Source organism: Jatropha curcas, chromosome 3, assembly GCF_041381405.1.
Source record: "Jatropha curcas cultivar XTBG-Jc1 chromosome 3, XTBG_Jcur_1.0, whole genome shotgun sequence".
In the NCBI taxonomy this organism is placed as follows: Eukaryota; Viridiplantae; Streptophyta; class Magnoliopsida; order Malpighiales; family Euphorbiaceae; genus Jatropha; species Jatropha curcas.
Genome location: NC_143153.1, coordinates 23,557,218 through 23,579,282, shown reverse-complemented (window position 1 = coordinate 23,579,282; position 22,065 = coordinate 23,557,218). Strand labels below are relative to the sequence as shown.

At 38.8% G+C, this 22,065-nt stretch overlaps 3 protein-coding genes across 4 annotated transcripts; 2 read left to right on the top strand and 1 right to left on the bottom strand.

Moving 5' to 3' along the window:
- Window positions 1–433: 433 nt before the first annotated feature.
- Window positions 434–17,251, top strand: LOC105646391 (protein trichome berefringence-like 7). Of its 2 annotated transcripts, none has more exons than XM_089718891.1 (4): window positions 434–1,974; window positions 15,245–15,403; window positions 15,804–15,897; window positions 16,813–17,251. In XM_089718891.1, the coding sequence occupies exons 1-4, from the start codon at window positions 1,166–1,168 to the stop codon at window positions 16,963–16,965; spliced, it is 1,215 nt and encodes a 404-aa protein (XP_089575017.1). In that variant the 5' UTR covers window positions 434–1,165; the 3' UTR covers window positions 16,966–17,251. The 2 variants fall into 2 exon arrangements, with proteins under 2 accessions (XP_089575017.1, XP_089575016.1); XM_089718890.1 differs by having other exon boundaries at window positions 441–1,974; window positions 15,804–16,106; window positions 16,813–16,953.
- Window positions 17,252–18,244: 993 nt separating this feature from the next.
- LOC105646390 (uncharacterized) lies at window positions 18,245–19,386 on the top strand. The gene has a single exon (XM_012232238.4). It carries the CDS (start codon window positions 18,330–18,332, stop codon window positions 19,218–19,220), a length of 891 nt encoding a protein of 296 aa, XP_012087628.1. The 5' UTR covers window positions 18,245–18,329; the 3' UTR covers window positions 19,221–19,386.
- A 241-nt stretch (window positions 19,387–19,627) lies between these two features.
- On the bottom strand, window positions 19,628–21,283 carry LOC105646398 (pentatricopeptide repeat-containing protein At5g04780, mitochondrial). Its single transcript, XM_012232253.4, has one exon. It carries the CDS (start codon window positions 21,154–21,156, stop codon window positions 19,672–19,674), a length of 1,485 nt encoding a protein of 494 aa, XP_012087643.1. The 5' UTR covers window positions 21,157–21,283; the 3' UTR covers window positions 19,628–19,671.
- Window positions 21,284–22,065: the final 782 nt, after the last annotated feature.

The window sequence follows — 22,065 nt, the reverse complement described above, 5'->3', positions numbered from 1 at the left end:
AGTTTGATTCGATTCTTTATATTTTAAAGTAGAAATTAATTGTTTGGTTTAAGGCAGTAATTTCAATTTGAAACCTTAAAAAAATTATGTTCTAATAAACTCTCAATCTATCTTTGCTCTATTATAATTTTTAAAATAAAGTTTAAATTTTTGTTTATCAAATTGATTTAGCCAAGAGAATTACAACTTATTATTATAATTATTTATTCAAGTTACAAAAATAAAAAAATTATCTAATTTTGATTTTAGTTAAATTGAAATAAAACCGAAAATCGTTTTAAAAATTATTTATAAGCCATTCAATTTCATTTCAATATTCTTTTATTTAGAACTTTTGAAATCGAAGCAAGCAGTTTGTCAGGATGACAATCATATTCCTCCTAAATAAATGCCCAAAACTATAGATTGAGTGAACTTGAAGACCAAACTTTGTTGATGTTATAGGATTCAAATATACGTTATCGTTTACCAGTTGAATAGCTTAAATAATAACACAACATTTTCCGAAAATAAATATAGAAAACAAAACAGAGAACAACCAAATTTCCAACTACCAGAATATTTTCTCTCTGTTTTTCTATCATGTCACGTCCTCTGTTTTCTTCTCATTCTCTCTCTCTCTCAACCACCACCTCCACTCCAGAACACTTTTTTATCTCAATTTTTTCTCCATTTCTCGGCTATCTATGCACGAATCTCTCAAGTTCTACTTCTGTAGAAGATTCTTAATGTATTAATGATGGCTTCTCTCATACTCTCTATCAACCAGTAAGCTAGTAATTGTAGAATATTTAGATTTTCTTGAAGTTGTTGGACTTAATCTGAGTTGTTTTCCTTAATATTTGACGAATACCCATTGGTTTCTCTATTAATACTCTAGTGGGTTGCTACCAAAATGTTGCTTTGAAATATGAAGTGTTGAATTCTAGGATTGAGTTCGTGTTTTGGTCTCTTTACGCTTTTCTAATTTATAATACTTTTGGTTCTACTTTGAAACTATTGTGATCCTTTTGGGTGGTTTGAACTGATATTGTATGATAATGGCTGGGCTGGTAGACTCGAGCTTCATAATGTGAATCTGTATCATTTGGGGGTGTGAAATTTTTCGTCTTTTTACTATGAGCACTTCCTTAGTTGAGTCCTGGCAACATGGTTGATTTTGATAATGACTACTTTCAATAGAAGTAAGTCATTCAACCAAAAGGCTTTGATTGTTGGTATTCCAAGATCTTTGAGTTTTGGAAGCTCAAGAGTAAATCGATCAAGCTTAGTCTTGCATTGGTTTAGGGTGCTTGTTGTATTTGGATCTTTGCTTTCATTTCTCATAGCTGTTGCAAGTGGTTACATTTATGTGCTTCCTAGCCGCACTCAAGCCTTTCGGGGTTTTGGGATATCTAAATCCGACTATTCATTTGGAGAGTGCAATGTTTTTGATGGAAATTGGGTAGTGGAGAATAGTTATCCTTTATATAATGCTTCAGAATGTCCTTTTGTAGAGCAAGGATTCAATTGCCTGGGAAATGGGAGGAAAGATGATGATTATCTTAAATGGAGGTGGAAGCCCAATAATTGTGATATTCCAAGGCTCAATGTGCATGATATATTGGAAAGGTTTAAAAATAAAAGGGTTGTGTTTGTGGGTGATTCCATGAGTAGAACACAATGGGAATCGTTGATATGTTTGCTCATGACAGGTGTAGAGGATAAGAAGAGTGTGTATGAGGTCAACAGAAATAAGATTACAAAACAGATTAGAATTTTAGGCGTTCGCTTTAACTCCTTTAATTTCACCATTGAGTTCTTTCGGTCAGTTTTCTTGGTGCAACAAGGTCAGATGCCTAGACACACGCCCAAACGGGTGAGGTCAACGCTTAGATTGGACAAGTTGGATGATATTAGCAGTGAGTGGGTTAAATCAGATGTTCTCATATTCAACACTGGACAATGGTGGGTGCCCGGGAAGCTCTTTGACATGTAAGTTTTACTAAAATTTCCATGTGCAGTTTTACTAAAATTTCCATGTGCAAGTAACTTTGGTCCCTTTTATTAAACTTATTTATAGTACCTATACAGCATAGTGTTTTGTGGATGATATTAATGGACACATGTATCCGCAATTTAATTGTATCTTCCATTCAATATTTTTCACTCACAGTAGAAGGAAGAGCTCCTTTCTGGATCAATCCCTTCCACTATGTTCTTCTTTCATGTTTTCCACAGGCAAGGAGACAGCCACTTCTTTACACAATTAGTTAAGAGTGATTCACCGTCTTTCTGAAGTAGTATAGACAATAAAAGCGACTCACTTCAGAGGAGCCTCCCTACAAATTTTTTTGCATTTTGCTGCAAGATGATTAAATATCTTTTGAGCATGTCTAGCAGTTACTATTTTCCCTTTTACCTCACAACCAACCTCAACAATTCTGCATATATAATATGGTTTGCCTGCTCCCTAGCCATTGTAGGCTACCTCTTCTTCTAGGATATTGGTAACACTATGTATTCTTAAACTAATGTATTTCATTAGCTCATGTGCTGGTTAATATGAAGTCTTTCAATATGAATATGACATAGAGAACAATTTCTCGCACAATAAGTTATGCTATTCCTCTTCAAGTATAAAAAGATAAAAGTACTGTTCTTCACCATTCACCAGCGGGTCATTGAGTTACAGGCATCATGATAGGACTGTTGAGAAAAGCCCAAGGCCCTACAAGGTTTATTCTAGAAGAAACAAAGAACAAAGAGGGCAGCAAAGGAATTAGCAACACTGCTGGACACATCAGCAGATTCTGTTAGGGGGAAATCATATATATAGCTAGTGATTGGAATGAGAGGGCATCGAAAAAGATATAGAGTTTGTTATTTTGGCAGGGGGTCTCTCTCTGTGTATCGGGCTGGTCCTGGGGGTTGCTTGCAACCATTCTTTTATTTTATTTTTTCCCTTTCTGTTGTTATCTTCCCTGTTCTTCAATCAAGTCCTGCCTGTAAATCTGAATTCTCATTTAATGGAAGTTCCAATCTCTAATTTCATCTAATCTCTATTTCTTCTGCTCTTTCTTTTACTTATCTCTGCTGCGTTCTTAACTCTAACAAAGTGGTCCGACCTGCCGGATGCCAAAAACAAAGATGGAATCTAGAGTAGAAACGTTAGAGAAGAACGTATCTACCATTCAAGCACAAATATCCTCCATTGAAGACACCCTTTCCACCTTGCAAAACCTTCCAGCTGATAATACAGAAATCAAATCCCTCCTCAAGGCCTTAATCGCCGGACAAGCACCTGCTATTATCTCTGAAAGCTCTACCCATCCTCACCCAAACGTTTAAGAAGAAACATCCTCCCATACAAACCACACCACCACCAAACCTTTTACAGATCAGAACCCATCCTTCATACCCAAAAAACTAGATATGCCTACCTTCAATGGCATAGACCCTGTTGGCTGGATAGCAAAAGCTGAACAGTATTTTGAACTCCATAACACCCCACCAGCTTCCCAAATCTCTGTTTCTATGTGTTCTATGGAAGGAGCACCTCTTCATTGGCTTAGGTTGCTTCGTTTTCGAAATCCTCAGCTGGGTTGGACCCAATTCAAATCTGAACTCATCAATGCATACAACGGCGATGTGTCCTCTAACCCATATGAGCTTCTTGTTGCTGTCAAACAAACAGGTACTGTAACCCAATATATTGATGATTTCATCTTCAGAGCTGCTCAAGCTCCAGCTCTCTCTGATCCTCAATTGATTGGTTATTTTCTTAATGGACTCAAGGAAGGAATACGTGTAAAAATTCGTTCATCTGATACTGGCGAATTATACAGGGCTTTGCGCACGGCTCGCGAAGTTGAAATGGAAGTTGCCTTGCTTAATCCAACCACCGCCTCCTTTAAACAAACCCATCGTCAAAACGTTAGCGATTTACATACTACGCAGCGTTTTGGACTTGGCCCACATTCAATTCTCCCAACTACAGCCCGTGCCTCACACCAAATTACTTACCCGACCCGGGCAGCAATCATTCCCACCCCACCTCCTAGATCAAACGACCAAACACAAACCCTCACCCACCACAATCGACCTCTCACCCTCCCTGCTCCTCCACCAGCACCACCCAATACTTCCAACAGATTTCGTGGCATTCGCCACTACTCCGATAATGATTACCAACAGCTTCGAGCCAAGGGACTGTGTTTCCGTTGCAAACAGCCCTATTCTCCATTGCATGAGTGCCCCAATAAGTCACTAAGAGCTTTGATTGGCGGTGAAGATGATGTTCAAACAGATGATGGTTTATTTGCGGATATGGAACCCAATTCCTCTTGTAGATTTAATGTGGGAAAATATTTTTCTGTATTTGATTCATCAATAGGGACACATATATATACACATACAAGATACTATAAACCTATTAAGAATCTAACTCCTAATAGAGTTCTATTTACAACTCCTAATAGAGTTCTATTTACAACTAATCCTTAACACTCCCCCTCAAGTTGGAGCATAGATATTAATCATGCCTAACTTGTTACAAAGATAGTCAACCCGGGGTCTGTTTAGAGCTTTTGTAAAGATATCCCCTAACTGTTCACTTGTTTTAACGTGTCTTGTAGAGATAACACCCTGTTGTATCTTTTCACGAATGAAATGACAATCAATCTCGATATGTTTTGTTCGTTCATGGAATACTGGATTTGATGCAATGTGAAGAGCAGCTTGATTATCACACCATAACTTTGCAGGCAAGGATGACTTGAAGCCAATTTCCTCTAACAACTGACGAATCCAAATTAATTCACAAGCAGATTGTGCCATAGCTCGATATTTTGATTCAGCACTCGATCGTGAGACTACATTTTGTTTCTTGCTCCTCCATGATATCAAGTTTCCACCTACAAAGACACAATATCCTGAAGTTGATCTTCTATCAACCTTCGAACCTGCCCAATCCGCATCTGAAAAACATTCAATGTTCAAATGCCTATGATTACTGTAAAGCAGGCCACGACCTGGATTACCTTTCAAGTAGCACAAAATCTGTCCCAAAGCTTCCCAATGGATAACAGTAGGAGAAGACATAAACTGGCTCAAGACGCTCACAGAGTAAGCAATATCTGGACGTGTTACGGTAAGATAATTCAATTTGCCCACTAACCTTCTATACATCTCAGGATCATCAAATAGCTCACCACCAATTGAAAGTTGCATATTTGGAGTCATTGGAGCACTGCATGGCTTGGCACCCAACTTTCCGGTTTCCTTCAGTAAGTCAAGGACATACTTCCTTTGAGATAAGAAGATGCCTCTCTTACACCTAGATACTTCAATACCCAAAAAATACTTCAACAAGCCTAAGTCTTTTGTCTGGAACTGGGTCTGGAGAAATGATTTGAGTGATGTAATGCCGGCTGAATCACTCCCTGTAATAACAATGTCATCAACATAAACCACAAGTAGAATCAAACCAGTCTTAGTACTTCTGAAAAATACAGAATGATCAGAAGTACTCTTCTGCATGCCAAATTGATGTACCACATTGACAAAATCTACCAAACCAAGCTCGAGGACTCTGTTTTAGGCCATAAAGAGATTTTCGAAGTTTACACACTTTACCCGACTCGCCTTGAGCAACAAAGCCTGGTGGTTGCTCCATGTAAACTTCCTCCTGAAGATCCCCATGAAGAAAGGCATTCTTAACGTCCAGCTGATGTAAAGGCCAGTCAAAAGTAGCTGCTAATGAAATAAATAAACGAACAGAAGACAATTTGGCAACAGGAGAAAAAGTATCAGAATAATCAAGGCCATAGATCTGAGAATAACCCTTTGCAACTAATCGAGCCTTGAGACGAGCAACAGTCCCATCAGGATTCACTTTAACGGTGAAAACCCACTTACAACCAATAGCTTTCTTACCTGCCGGGAGAGGCACAAGATCCCAAGTACCATTAGTATCTAAGGCAGCCATCTCCTCTTTCATTGCTGCACACCAACCAGGATGGGACAAGGCTTGGACAACAGTTTTAGGAATAGAGACAGAATCTAAGTTACTTACAAAACAACGAGATGAAGAAGAAAGATGATCATAACTAACAAAAGAGGAAATAGGGTAGGTACACTTGCGTTTACCTTTTCTAAGAGCAATGGGAAGGTCAAGGTCTGACTGGGGAGTGGATGGCATAGGCTCAGGTTGAGTGGAGAGAACCGGATCTTCTGTTGAAACGGCAGGTGGAGGAAGTGAGTCAAGAGTTCCTAGTCTCCTGGAATAAACCTGTTCAAAACGAGGGCGTGTAGATGCTGGTGCAGGAGCGGGAATAGGAGCAGCAGACACTGGAGTAGGAGCAGGAGCAAGGTCAGGAATACGAGCAGGAGCAGGAGAGTTATGAACTTGCTGGATAGCATAGACTAAAAGGTCATCATCCTCCCTCTCACTCTTATATATAGAAGAAGGAAAAAATGGAGTATTCTCAAAAAATGTGACATCTGCAGAAATAAGATAACGGTCAAGATCGGGAGAGAAACAACGATACCCTTTTTGATGCCGAGAATACCCAAGGAAAACACAACGAAGGGACTTTGGATCTAATTTGGAAACCTGTGGACGAACATCACGAACAAAACAAGTACAACCAAAAATACGAGGTTCAATGGGGAATAGAAGTTTAGAAGGAAACAAGACATTATAAGGAATTGCACCATTAAGCACAGAAGAAGGCATGCGATTAATCAAAAAACATGCAGTAGAGACAGCATCAGCCCAAAAATGTTTAGGGACTTTCATTTGGAATAAAAGTGCCCTAGCAACTTCAAGAAGATGTCGATTCTTTCTTTCTGCAACCCCATTTTGAGAAGGAGTATCAACACCAGATGTTTGATGGAGAATACCATTTTGTGACATATAAGATTGGAAGGAACTAGATAGGTATTCTTTAGCATTATCACTGTGCAATATGCGAACAGAAGTATTAAATTGAGTTTTAATTTCAACACAAAAAGAACAGAAAATAGAGAATATCTCAGAACGAGTTTTCATTAAAAATAACCAAGTAACACGAGAATAATCATCCACAAAAGTTACAAAATACCGAAAGCCAGTTTTAGAAATAACAAGACATGGACCCCAAACATCAGAATGAACTAACTCAAAAGGGGATGAAACCCGTTTATTGACTCGAGGAACTAAAGGTAAATGATGATGTTTGGCAAATTGACAAGATTCACATTCTAAACTTGATAAAGACTGAAACTGCGGACACAACTTCTTTAAAGTAGACAATGATGGATGACCCAAACGACAATGAACCTCAAGAGGAGATAGAGCACCAGCACAAGCCAGAGATAATGAAACGTGTTCATCCAGAAGATAAAGGCCACCAGACTCACGTCCTCTACCAATAATCCGCTTCGTCAAAAGATCCTGAAACACACAATATGTAGGATAAAATTTGACACAACAATTCAGCATACGAGTAATTTTGCTAACAGATAATAGATTAAACGAAAAACGAGGCAAACAAAAAACAGAAGACAATGGAAGAGATGGAATGGGATTGGCAGTGCCAATACATTTGACAGGAGATGTGGACCCATCAGCTAGAGTAACATGACGATTAAATTGTTTAGGTTCTTTTAATGAGGATAAGAGACTAGGGTTACCTGTCATGTGATCGGTGCAACCAGAATCAATGACCCACTCTGATGAGGTAGACATAAGACAAGAAGGAGGAGTACCTGAGTTGGCAGCAGCAGCAATTGAGGAATTAGTAGACTTAGAGGAACGGTATCTAGAGAGCTCAGCATACTCCGCAGCAGAAATTGTTACATTGTTGTCAAAAGAAGTAACTGCATAATCTTTATGTGCCATATTTACCCTTGGTGGCTTATTTATTAGTTTCTTGCAATACCGTTTAGTGTGACCAGGTTCATGACAATAATGACAGATAAGAATGCTTGTCTCCCGAGTGATTGGTCCATTACCACGGTTATTTCCTCCTCTTCCTCTGTTTCCTGGCTGTCTAGCTACCTGATTATGACTCACAAGAGCACTATTATCAGATGGGGAAGGTGTATGAGAACCTTCAGTACGGAGCAATCTAGCAAAAGTCTCCTGAAGAGAGGTAACATCACTGCCTGAAAGAACTTGTGATTTGGCAGTTTCAAAAACTGGAGCAAGACCTGCAAGAAAACTCATTACAGCCATTTGTTCTCGCTGCGTTTGTTGAACCTTAACATCGGGACTAAAAGGCAATAAAACATTAAGTTCCTCGTAAATCTTTTTAAATTCCATGAAATAAGCTGTAAGGGTCATATCTCGCTGGTTAGCCCGATAAAATCCTTTGCAGACCTCATACATACGAGACAGATTACCTTTTCCCGAATACAAGAATTCAAGATATTCCATTAATTCTTTAACAAACTCACAATGATTGATTAATCCAACCACTTCACTGTCAATAGAATTGCGAATCAGTAGGAATAACTTAGCATCTTCCCTGAGCCAACGTTGCCTAGTGTCATCAGTTGGTGGATCATCAATTAAATGATCATCTTTTTCAACGCTTCGCAAATAAACTCGAATTGTCTTACTCCAATCTAAATAATTAGTTCCTTTCAATTTATGTTCTGTGATCTTATTCATTGCTGGGATTAATTCAGTAATAGTAGTTTTAGAATCTGTAGTTGGAGGATCCATTATTAACAAAAACTAAACACCCTACCAGCAACCCAGAAAGAGATCCAAAAAAAATAGCCTTTCAAAAGCAAACAGGAGCAAACAGTAACCTGAAAACGCCAAATTGACAAAAACTGAGAACGCCCCTACCAAAACTTCGCCGGATCGGAAAAACAACCACCTGAGTAGATTGCTGAAGTTGAAACGAAGCCAGGGAACTATTTCCGATCGCCGGAAATAGCCGGACGCGCCGCCACGCGCCGGCGCGTGGTACTGTAGCAGAAACACAAAAGCGGCGCGTGGGGCCCACGCGCAGGGAATCCGGTGACCGGATTTGGAGGGAACGCCGATCGGCAGCTGGGGAACCTTCTGAGGTAGGTGGTGAGACAAAACGGTGACCCTAGAACTGTCACCGAGACCGACAGCCGCTGGAATTTCAACGCAAACGGAAAAAAAAAGGTTTAACGAGCCAAAGGCTCTGATACCATATAGATTTAATGTGGGAAAATATTTTTCTGTATTTGATTCATCAATAGGGACACATATATATACACATACAAGATACTATAAACCTATTAAGAATCTAACTCCTAATAGAGTTCTATTTACAGCTCCTAATAGAGTTCTATTTACAACTAATCCTTAACACCTCTCATTTTCTCTCTACTGAACTGGATGAAGCTCACTTCTCTGAATTGGATTTGCCACTCTATTCCGTAGGGGGTATTTCACGACCTCGAACGATGAAGCTTAGGGGCACCCTATCACTTCAAGCTGTCACTATCATGATTGACAGTGGTGCCAGCCATAACTTCATCTCTGGCGATATGGTTCAATCACTCAATTTAATGGTTAGTCCCACGCCTCCCTTCTTTGTCAAATTAGGTGATGGGCATCGGATTCAATCCCGAGGTGTTTGTAAGAATTTAAAGCTTCAGTTTGGTTCTATTGGGATAACAGGGGATTTCTTTGTTTTCCCTTTGGGCGGAGTTGATATTATTTTGGGTATTGCTTGGCTAGAGACTTTGGGGGAAGTCAAGGTCGATTGGCTGAAAATGACTATGGGATTCAGTCATAATGGAAATTGGGTAACTCTAACTAGGGATCCTTCACTGTCCTGTTCTTCAGCTTCCATTAAGTCCATATCAAAGGTAGGTATTGATGACATTGAATTTTCTGGGTTTTTATGGGAATTATCTGCAGACACAACATATCCAGCCCACTCAACAGCCCTCTCCTCTAGTCAATCTCAGCAACTCCAGCAACTCCAATCGAAATTCCCTACAATCTTTGAGGACTTAAAACACCTTCCCCCCAGCCGTTCACAAGACCACAGAATCATACTTCAACCTGGATAGGGTCCTATTTCAGTCAAGCCTTACAGATACGGGCATCTCCAAAAGGATGAAATTGAGAGAATGGTTGCTGATATGCTTTCTGCTGGAATCATCAAGCCCAGCTCTAGTCCGTTCTCCAGTCCAGTTTTATTGGTTAAGAAGAAAGACGGAAGCTGGCGATTTTGTGTCGACTACCGCCAACTTAACAGGACAACTGTTCCTCACAAATACCCTATTCCAGTTATTCAAGAATTGCTTGACAAACTACACGGAGCCCAATTCTTCTCGAAGCTGGATATGAAACAGGGATTTTATCAAATACTAGTGGCTCCTTCTGATACTCACAAAACGGCCTTCCGCACTCATTCAGGGCACTATGAATTTCTGGTAATGCCGTTCGGATTAACCAATGCCCCAGCGACATTCCAAGCAGTCGTGAACGACATATTTCGGCCGCACTTGCGCAAGTTTGTTCTGGTATTTTTCGATGATATACTGGTTTATAGTAAGTCGTGGCAGGACCATCTACACCACCTAGAACTTGTATTTCAGCTGCTCATAGACCATTCATTACACTTAAATGCCAAAAAGTGCTCTTTCGGCAGAATTTCTCTTGAATACTTGGGCCATGTCATTTCCTCCCAAGGTGTTTCCATGGAACCTTCTAAGATTTCCAGCATCTTACAATGGCCAATACCGAAATCTATTAAAGCTGTCAGGGGATTTTTGGGTTTGACAGGGTACTATCGGCGCTTCATACTGAATTATGGACGCATTGCACAGCCGCTAACTCAGCTATTAAAGAAGGAAACAGCTGCTGATTTTCAGTGGAACTCACAAGCACAAGCCTCTTTTGATGCCCTCAAAGCTGCCATAATTTCTTCTCCAGTTTTAGCTATGCCAGATTTCTCAAAACCCTTCATTGTTGAGACTGATGCTTCAAAATCTGGAGTTGGTGCTGTACTAATGCAAGATAATAAACCAATTGCTTATTTCAGCAAGGCAACTGGCAACCCTGCAACAACCAGATCAGCTTATGAGAATGAGTTAATGGCTGTAGTCCTTGCAATAAGACACTGGAGGCCATACCTTATCGGTCGTCGATTCACTATACGAACCGATCAGCGTAGTTTGCGTCATCTATTGCACCAAGAGGTATCCACCCCTGCTCAACAATACTGGTCAGCCAAAATTATGGGTTATGACTTCGTCATTGAATACCGCCCCGGCAAAACAAATAAGGCAGCAGATGCCTTATCACGAAAGGACGAAGAATTGACTCTTCAAAGCATCTCTATCCCTCAATGGATTGATTGGGATACAATTACTGCTGAAATTCAACAAGATGCCCACCTTTCCAGTATCATTTCAGCTCTCTCTTCTCCGAGTACAGCTCCAGCCCACTATTCGATCATTCACGGTCGCCTCTTCTACAAGGGCAGGTTAGTACTTCCATCATCTTCTAGCTGGATACCAAAATTAATTTCTGAGTTCCACTCAACTGCTGTGGGGGGTCATTCTGGTGCTTTCCGAACTTACCGAAGAATTGCATCTAACTTCTATTGGAAAGGGATGATGGCTATGATCCAAGACTTTGTTGCTTCTTGTATTATTTGTCAACGACACAAATATGAGGCTCAATCACCAGCTGGTCTATTGCAGCCTTTACCTGTACCTCTTCAAGTTTGGGAAGATACTGCACTTGACTTCATCACAGGATTACCCAAGTCTAATGGGGTTGACTGCATCCTTGTGGTTGTCGATCGCCTATCCAAATATGCTCATTTCATCCCTCTTCGGCATCCATTTACAGCTGCCAAAGTTGCTGAACTGTTTATCAGAGAGGTGGTTCGCCTCCATGGCATTCCGAGGTCTATGGTTAGTGATCGAGACCCTTTATTCTTAAGCAGCTTTTGGACTGAATTATTCCGCCTACAGGGTACGCAACTCAAGTTCAGCTCCTCTTATCATCCTCAAACGGATGGACAAACAGAAGTCCTTAATAGGAGCTTGGAATCCTACTTGCGGTGTTTCTCCTCTGACCAACCAAAGTCATGGAGCAAATGGCTATGTTGGGCAGAGTACTGGTATAATACAAATTTCCATGGAGCCACCAAGTTGACACCGTTTGAAGCTGTCTATGGCCGTAAACCTCCTACTCTACATCAATTCTTGCCAGGTGAATCTCGAGTCGAAGCCTTGTCTCAACACCTCTGCAATAGCGATGAAATTCTTAGGCAGCTGAGGTTTAATCTACACAGAGCACAGCAGCTAATGACAAAATACGCGAACAAAAAGCGTAGGGATGTCCAATTCTCTATTGGAGACAAAGTCTTCTTGAAACTTCGTCCTCACCGTCAACAATCTGTAGCTACCAGAGTTAATGCTAAGCTGGCTGCCAGGTTCTATGGGCCATTTGAAATCATTGACAAGATTGTTGCAGTCGCTTACAGGCTGAAACTCCCTGCAGACGCCAAGATACACCCTATTTTCCATGTCTCACAGCTGAAAAAGGTTATTGGCAACCACTCTGTGTTAGATACTTTACCGAAGAATTTACACAGCCATGAGGCACCTCTGCTCCAGCCTGAAAAGGTCTGCCAAAACCGTACAACAATGATCAACAATCAGCCAGCTCGCCAATTATTAATACAATGGCAAGGAAAGACAGAAGATGAAGCAACCTGGATCGATGAAGCTGATATGTTGGGGCAATTTCCTAATTTCAGCCTTGAGGACAAGGCTTGTCTCGCAGGGGATGGTAATGATAGGACTGTTGAGAAAAGCCCAAGGCCCTACAAGGTTTATTCTAGAAGAAACAAAGAACAAAGAGGGCAGCAAAGGAATTAGCAACACTGCTGGACACATCAGCAGATTCTGTTAGGGGGAAATCATATATATAGCTAGTGATTGGAATGAGAGGGCATCGAAAAAGATATAGAGTTTGTTATTTTGGCAGGGGGTCTCTCTCTGTGTATCGGGCTGGTCCTGGGGGTTGCTTGCAACCATTCTTTTATTTTATTTTTTCCCTTTCTGTTGTTATCTTCCCTGTTCTTCAATCAAGTCCTGCCTGTAAATCTGAATTCTCATTTAATGGAAGTTCCAATCTCTAATTTCATCTAATCTCTATTTCTTCTTCTCTTTCTTTTACTTATCTCTGCTGCGTTCTTAACTCTAACACATCATCAAACTAAGCTTCTCAAAGTTAAGTCTTGAAAATAAAATTGTAATTAGTTATTTTGATTCTTATTCCTAGGAATGCAACCACCTTCTCAAGCCCCATTAGTGAATTTCAAAGATAATGTTGAATTGTAGAAACCATTAGGATTGTATCCACCTTACATGGAACATTTAATGCTTTTCACTTTTTGACTGTCCTGCTCTTTCAGCACCTAACTGTGAGGAGTGCGAGCATCGCCATAAGCAAAATGTAACAAGCATATGCTTGTTGCTAACCCTGTTACTCTTTGATTTTGAAGTTCAAGAACTGGATCTAAATGTGCTCCTGCCCTCGAGTCATTCATTCAATGGAATAAAATTTCTGGCGATTCTACTGAATGATCATGTCTGCTACTTTTCCTTATCCCCTCCATGCCTTCCCAATTTAAAGAATTTGTTAAGTGTATGAGATGATGACAATACTGTTTGTAATAAATGGAAGAGAAAATATGCTTTTAAAGGACAGGACACTTCACTACAACTAATAATTATGATTTTGTTATGTTTTAAATTACTTTCAACTAATTAGTTTAGCATTTAAGACTGCTAACCTCATGTATGAATTACATGCAATTAATGAATTAACCATGACTTAATGGCTGTAATAGCCATTAACAATCATTACTATCAAGTAAACCCTGAAAAGCATTTTGATGATGATCTGAATCGGACGTTACTATCAAGTATACTGTAGCAGAAACTTCAAATGCTATCATGTGCCGACTTCTCTTGAAACTATGTTATTGACAAGGCCATACCTCTAATTACTCATACTACTTAGTGATAAAAGCTATATAAATTTATAATATTCCAGTAAGTGTTGTTGCAATTAGCAGTTTCGTTGAAAAAAAGCGAAGCATCTTACAGACAAGCATCTTAGAGACTATGTGCACGGTAATGGTAGTACTGCCATTAGATTTCCAAAATTCTCTCATGCTAGATTTCATCAGATGGAAGATGGTTGAAACTGAAGAAAACGTTGTTGTTAGCTTTTCATTAATAGTTTTTGATACTGCTAATCGTCATTGTATTCATTTGAAAACACGAATGTTATCACTTGAAGCTGTTCAGTAGTAAGAGGATGATACCTATTCTGTAGTACTCAGATAGAAATCTAATCCACAGAAAATGTACTACTTTCAGCATGATTATTCTGTGTAACAGTAATAATTGTATCTGAAAATATGCATTTCCTTGCAGTCCGGCACACCAATCGCAGGAATTATGTCTCTGTGTCAATTTGAAATGTCCCTTCCTTAGTCATCTATGGAACCCGAACAAGCTAAAGTCTTGATGATATTTGGAACCAAATCATCCATATATCTGGCTAGAATATATCTTGAAAAGCAAATTAGGCCTGCCACAAAAACTTTGCCAGCAAATTACTGGGTAATGCTAACCTATATCACAGACCACTCAGTAATTCATGGAAATGGAAATTACTGTCTGCTTCAAATTTACAAAACATTGATATAGCATAATACACAAGATGCTTTTTATTCTTCTTTCTGTAGAAGTAGGATATGTTAGACAGGGATAAACTTGTAAATTCAAATCTGATGTATATATTTATTTTGTTCTTTTATAAAACTGATAATGCTCTGCCATCAAGTTCTGTAGTTTTATTTGCATTATCTATTCTATTTATATATAAACAAAGGTTGATGAAACAATCTCTCCCTGTGCATTCAACACAACTTAATACCTTGACTGGAAAAGGTTCTGGTCTAACATTTAACATTGTCTAGTTTAACAAGTCTGTTTTGGCACAAAGTGCATTATCGAATCATCTTTGACTAGAAACAAGGCTTGTGTAATGATTTTTCAGTTTTCATGGATATACTTTCATTTTAATAGACTTGGTGATGGTTAGTCTTCCTCCATGCTTGTAATATTAATATCTAATAAAATTGTTAGTTGTGATAGATTGGAAAGTTGCTGCGTTCTTGATATTATTTTCCTCTCACTGGTATGATCTGCAAAATTTTTACATGTAAGTGAATTGTATTCTGGACAGGGGCTGCTATTTCCAGGTTGGGAATTCAGTGAAGCTTGGTATGTCAATTCCTACTGCCTTCAGAATAGCACTGGACACTTGGGCATTATGGGTGCAGAACGCGATTGACACAAATAGAACACGTGTCTTCTTTAGGACTTATGAGCCATCTCACTGGAGGTACTTCTTCAATACTGAGACAGTGATGTGAACACGAGCCTTTTCTGTTTCCCAGTTTGTACCTATTGTAAAACTACTTTGTTTGTGGGTGCAAACTTTTCTTGAAGCCCATTGTTCCCTTCTCATTGAAGATAATATTATATTTTTGCTTCAGCCTTTTATCTCTTCGACAAGCACAACTTCTCTACTTGGGTTGTGCATGTATCCTCTTAAAAGCATAACAAATTTGACTCTTATGATTTTACTTCAGTCTTTGGCTATAGTCCATGGGGGAAATTCTACCATTTGGCTTTTTATAATCTTGTAGTTTATTCTTTTTTACCCTTCCTGCTAGATTTCATTGCAAGTGGCACATACTCTCTTCGACATGACTAATAATGGTCTTTGTTGTCTGCATCAGCGATAAATTCCACAGGTTTTGTAATGTAACTAGGCAGCCAGCATCAAATACAGAAGGGAGGAACAGAAGTATATTTTCAGACATCACAATGGAGGTGGTAAAAAAAATGACAGTTCCTATAACCATACTTCATATAACATCAATGTCAGCTTTCAGGAGTGATGCACATGTTGGCAAGTGGAATGATAACTTACCTATACCTGATTGTAGCCACTGGTGCTTACCTGGAATACCAGATATGTGGAATGAAATTTTACTCTCTCTCCTGCTTTACCAACCATAGAAGTTCTTGCTAATGGTGATGTGAGTGTCAGCTCTTTACTGCCTTCTGCTATTATTCCTTCAACTTTGCTTGGGTGCTTTTCAGCATACTTGGCAATGTCTGCTGTGTTTGTCTGTGTGTTTGACCAGACAAAGATTGAATTTGAATCTCCTTTAGGCTAGAGTTGTAATTCAGTTGAGTCGATACACTATAGAGCTTGAACTCGACTCAATTCGAAAACTTGAGACTCAGAACTTGATTTTGAGTTCAATAAATCTCTTGCCCAATTACTGTGATTGTTCTAAATGAAAACCAGAGTAGCTGACTGCAGCATAATGACATTAAGTTTGCTTTTCATTTAGCAGCATAATGTTATCCATTACCATCGATCCTTGATACCTATAAGAGGTAATGAAATTTTATTTAATGCTGTTAAAAACCATCTTTTGCTTTCTCTTCTTACCCAATACCTTGGTTGTGTAGGTTTGGGAGGGTTAACTAGAGCACAGTAGTCCCAATGCCTTCTAAAGTCCAGTGTCTTATTTTCACCTCGTCTTAACACCATTAATGCCAACTGAAATTCTTGATATTCTCCGACAAATAAAACCTTAGGCCTCAGTGTAAAAAAGAACAGAATTAATTACTGACATCACTCCATTTTTGTTATTGTGATTGCAATCAATATTTCGTTTGCACTGAAAGGCGGTGCGTTTGTAACAGCATTTCAATTATCTTTCATAAATGCAGATTCCGGACATGCACAGAACTGAACATTGGTTGATATCTGTGAAAGGAGCAATCAGAACCTCTGGTCTGCAAGGTGTGCTTGTCTCAATGGCAGGCCATAACGCTGGAGTATTGGGTTTGGATTCTCTCTTCATCTCTCTTCATTTTCTCTAGGTATCCTGTGGCAGTTTCTGCAAATATCCTGCAAACGTTGATTTTTCATGGGCTTCCCAAGGGAAATATAGAATTACACAGAAGATACCTTTTTTTTTTTTTTTGGGAGACTAACTTTTTCATTCGTTAACCAATTGTTCATTACGAGTGAAGGGTGTCTGTTCAGTATGTAACAATATTTTTGTTGTATATTTTTGGCAAAATTTTTGTTGAAATGCTAAAAAGAAAAGGAAATGAAACAGAAATTCACTTTTGTGCTATATAGAAGGCCTGTTTTCAATGGTTACATCTCCTCTCCCATTCTATAGCATAAGAGAGAAAAACCAGCACTTACGCCAGCTTCCAATGTTCCCTATCATGGAAATACTTTTTTGACCATTACATATATAAAAGTAAGCACGCATTAATAGTCATTGTTTCAGGTATCAATACCAGTAGAATCATCTAATTTCTGATTTCAGGTCATGGTTCAAAATTAAAGTAACATTCTATTTTTGGATGAGCAAAATAACAAGGCTCGATAACTTAAGAGAGCATTTGCAGACCCGTTGGTTGGGAATATCTGGGATTTATTTCTGTTCACCGAAAGCAGGGGCATGGACAAGTTAAGTTACTAGGATAACTGGATTTAATTCATAAAATATTTGAAATTTAATCGACTTGGGTTCAAGGTACTACCTAGATTCAAGTCAATCTTGCTTCCTTTTTTTTTTTTTTTTTTTCTTTTTGAGCATTCTATTTTATATAATTTTATATATGATTACATAACATTTAAATAGAAGCTGATTTGATATTTATTTTATCATTGATAGATAAAACTTATTGAGCTTATGTGATAAGGGACTCTTGCAGGAGACACTCTTGCAAGAGATTGAACTCCTAATTTCGCCCTAAAAGCTATCTTGTAGAAAAAAGATTGAACTCAGCCTTATACACTAGTCCGGGATGTACTCCGCGGGCGATGTGGGACGCATCATTATGTATAGTTTTGAGGCTTGAGTTGAGCTCTAAATAATTTTCCGCAGGCTTGGAATAAAATTGTCTTGAGACCTACGCCCACAAGCTGTCTATGTAAAATAAGAATAGCTTCTGTAGAATAATATTCATACTAAGAAAGAATGAAAACTTGTGACTAGTAAGTAATTAACAAATAAAACAAAGAAGTGTTTTTTAATTCAATCAATGACAGCTCTTAAAAATCTTGGCATGACAGTCAAGTAACTAAAAGCTTAGAAGCATGCAAATCATTAGACAATTCCAAATCCCACTCATCAGTCCAAACTACAAATAGGCAGGCCATATTCTCCACATCTCAGCACCAACATAACACAATCTATCAACTATCGTACCTTTCTCAGATTGAAATGGCTCATATTGATAATTATAACTTCCCTTACTTTCCTCTTCCTCCACCACATAATCCTCTGCCTCCCCCATATGTTTCTCCATCCCCTCCGAAAGTGCCCCCTTCTCAAAAGCCCCCACCATCTCCAAAAGTGGCTCCACCTCATAATCCTGTTATGCCCCCACCATTCCCAAAGCCAGGAACTCCGCCCAACCATCCATTTCATCCACCTCCATCTCCAACAGTGGCACCACCACATAATACTCCCCCCTCCCCTCCAAGAGTAGCTCCACCACATAATCCCATTATGCCGCCACCATCTCCAACAGTGGTACCGCCTCATAATACTCCCTCCTCTCCACAAGTAGCTCCACCACATCGTCCAATTGCGCCACCACCACCATTCCCAGTACCTGGAACACCACCCAATCATCCCCCAGCCCCTGCAGCAAAACCACCCAGTCACCCAAACTTCCCCCCACCACCACCCCATCCTATTTCTCCCCCATCACCTCATCTTGTTCCACCCTCACCCCCAACACCAGGACATCATTCAACTGTCATAGTGATTGTATTTGTCTCGCTTGGTGGTCTGTTCTTTCTTGCATTTCTCTCTGTTGCTCTCTGCTGCTTCGTTAAGAAGAGAAAGGAAAAAATAGTTCAGAAAACTGAACTCATAGATTTTGATGAACACACGAAAGTTCAGGAGGCCATTGTACCAGGACCACATGGTGAGAAAACCAAGATACTAACCATTGAAGAGGATGTACACTTTGACGAGGTGATTAAGAAAAATGAAAAAGTGCGTCAAGGTTCACACACAAAATCGTCACACCAACATCCTCAGGTTTATGATTTGGCAGCCTCCTCTTCCACCTCCAATCAGAAATATCTTGAGCACAAACTCTGATTACAAAGCAAATAATGAAATAAGTTGCAGCGTAATCATATATTTTTTAATCCAATGTCCTTAATAAGATGGTACTTGAAAATTCTCTCTATTCTTTCGGAAGGTTGTCAAAAATGTTTTGATGCAATAATAAGTAAAGCTTGTGATATGCTGATTTTAATTGAAATCCAAACAAACCTTTCAAGAAAATTAAATCCAGAACTATCAATATTGGGGTAGAAAGAAGAAATGGAAATGACACAAAATCTAGAGTAGTGGTATACTTGCATAATTTTGCCACCACGATAGTTGAGCTATAATTGCATGATATCAGTGTCCTGATATGAGTAGGCAGAGTTCATCCAACATCAAAATCAACATGAAACATGAAACATGAAAGTGAACCTTATGCAATATATACCTCTCCATAATTAATTCTTTGGGGTATTGTTGTTTGCAAAATTTTGTACAGTTAGTGTTCCTGGAAATCACAAGGCAATGCCATCACCTTGATCATGTGATCTAATGTATCGCATATCAAATTTGTCTGTGTATGGGAATTGTCCCCTTGGTAGAATTTACATATTGTTCCCGCAATGGTTATCCAGCTACAACCAGGAGTTTTCACCAGACCTAGTTCTCTCATCCTTGTTCTAATTCTTATTATGCCATCCCAAATACAGTGAGATTCATAAATATGAAATAAGGCTATGTAATTGCTAGAGTTTCTCGGCTCCATTTCAAAAAGATGATGAGCTGCTATTTCTCCAATCTTGACATTCTTGTGCATCACACAACCAGCTAGCAGGGCACCCCAGACACTTGCTGTTGCTGCTAATTTCATATTCTGTACCAATCCAAGTGCTTCTTCAATATGTCCACAGCGACCCAAAATATCAACCATGCAAGCATAATGCTCTATGCTAGGTTCAAGCCCACAATCTGGCAATATGGAATAAAATATCGTGCGGCCTTGATCTATTAGACCTGAGTGACTGCAACTAGCCAAAACGGCAGTTAGGGTAACAGGGTTAGGTTTCAATCCACAATCTTTCATTTTCCTGAAAAGATCCAGTGATTTCCCTCCTTTCCCATGAATTCCATAACTAGATATCATTGCAGTCCATGTAACCACATTCCAATTTGGCATTCTACTAAAAACCTTCTCTGAATTACCCAAGCACCCACATTTTGCATACATATCGATCAATGAATTCCCAATTGCCACATCTCCATCAAACAGAACATTCTTTAAAACTTGCCCATGAATTTCCTTTCCTTTCATCAAGTCACCCCCTCCACCACAAGCATTCAAAATACTTGGAATAGTCATAGCATCGACCTTTACCCTTTCCATAACCATACTTCCAAACAAACTGTAAGCCTCTGCACAGAAACCAGCCTTCCCATATGCTGAAATCATCAGATTCCAAACACCAGAATCCTTCAATGGCATGCCAGAGAAAACTCTCTTTGCATCGACCAATTGCCCATATTTCACATAAAAATCCAAAACAGCCGTACCCACAATAACATATCCTTCAAGACCAAGTCTAATCACCCACCCATGAAGCACCCACCCCAGATAACAATCTCCTCCTCCAACAGATGCCTTAAACAACTGAGGCAAGGTATAGTGATCCGGTCGAAAACCAAGCTTTAGAAACTTATGAAAAACACTAATAGCATCAGAATAAAGAAAATTCTGCACATACGAAAACAACATAATGTTCCATGAATGCATGTTTTTGTCACACATTCTATCGAACACTTTGCGAGCATCTTGAAGAACCCCGGATCTAGAATAAGCTAACAGGAGATCAGTTTGGAGAGTGACATCGGTAAGGTAGTCATTTACAAGGATTTGGGCGTGGGTTTGCCTGGCCGGAGAAATTGCATAGTGAAGAACAGAGTTTCGCAGCGGAGAAGAAAGGTGGCGAACTGTTTTATAAGACATCGATTTGAGTTCTTTGAATGTTTGAATTCAACTGTCCAGTAATAAGCTCATGGCCACCGGTTCTGAACCGAACCGTATTATCAGACCAAAACTATTGGTTTAAAATTTTGAACAGAAATTTGTCCATGACTGCATAAAGTTTACATGAATGTTAAAATATGAATACGGAAGTGGTCCAGAATTAGTGGTTATTCTATATGCTATTCTGAAAATTTTAAAAGCCTATTTTGAAAATTTTCTAATCCCATTCTGAAAATTTTCTATTTTTTATAATCATTTAGGCTATTCTATATGCTTTTAAAAGTCTAAATAAATCTTTTATTTCATGATACACTTTATTTAAAAAATTAAAAATTTTTAAAAATAACATGGTAAAAAACAAAATATTTAGTTTAATTTTTTTTACTTAGTTCAAAATTACATTATTTGAAGCATTTTTCAAATTTTTCTATAATTTATTTAATTAACGTTTAGACAAAATAAAATAAAAATTTATTTGATTATTTTGTATTTGTTTGTAAGTTAATTAATTTTATTTTTGGCACGCTCTCAAGCTAAGCTATTAGAGGCACGCACAGTGGCGACACCACTATTGCTAATTTCAATTCTTTTTTATTTCTAAATTGTTTTTGCTAAGGTTCATTGATGCCTCAAAAAATACACTGTGGAAATGAATATGTTGGATCACTGGACTCAGAAGAAGTTTCTGCTGCAATCCTTGTGGAGCTTAAACACCTAAACAGACTTCAGTATTCCTTGAAGTTCGGATTTAAGTAGTGCATCCGAACTTAAGCAACTTAAATTAGGGCTGCACATGAATCAGATTGGGTCAAATTTATTGATTTAAAGTACCTGACTTGTACATACGGGTCAATAATTTTGACCTAACTCAACTCATTAAATGCGTAA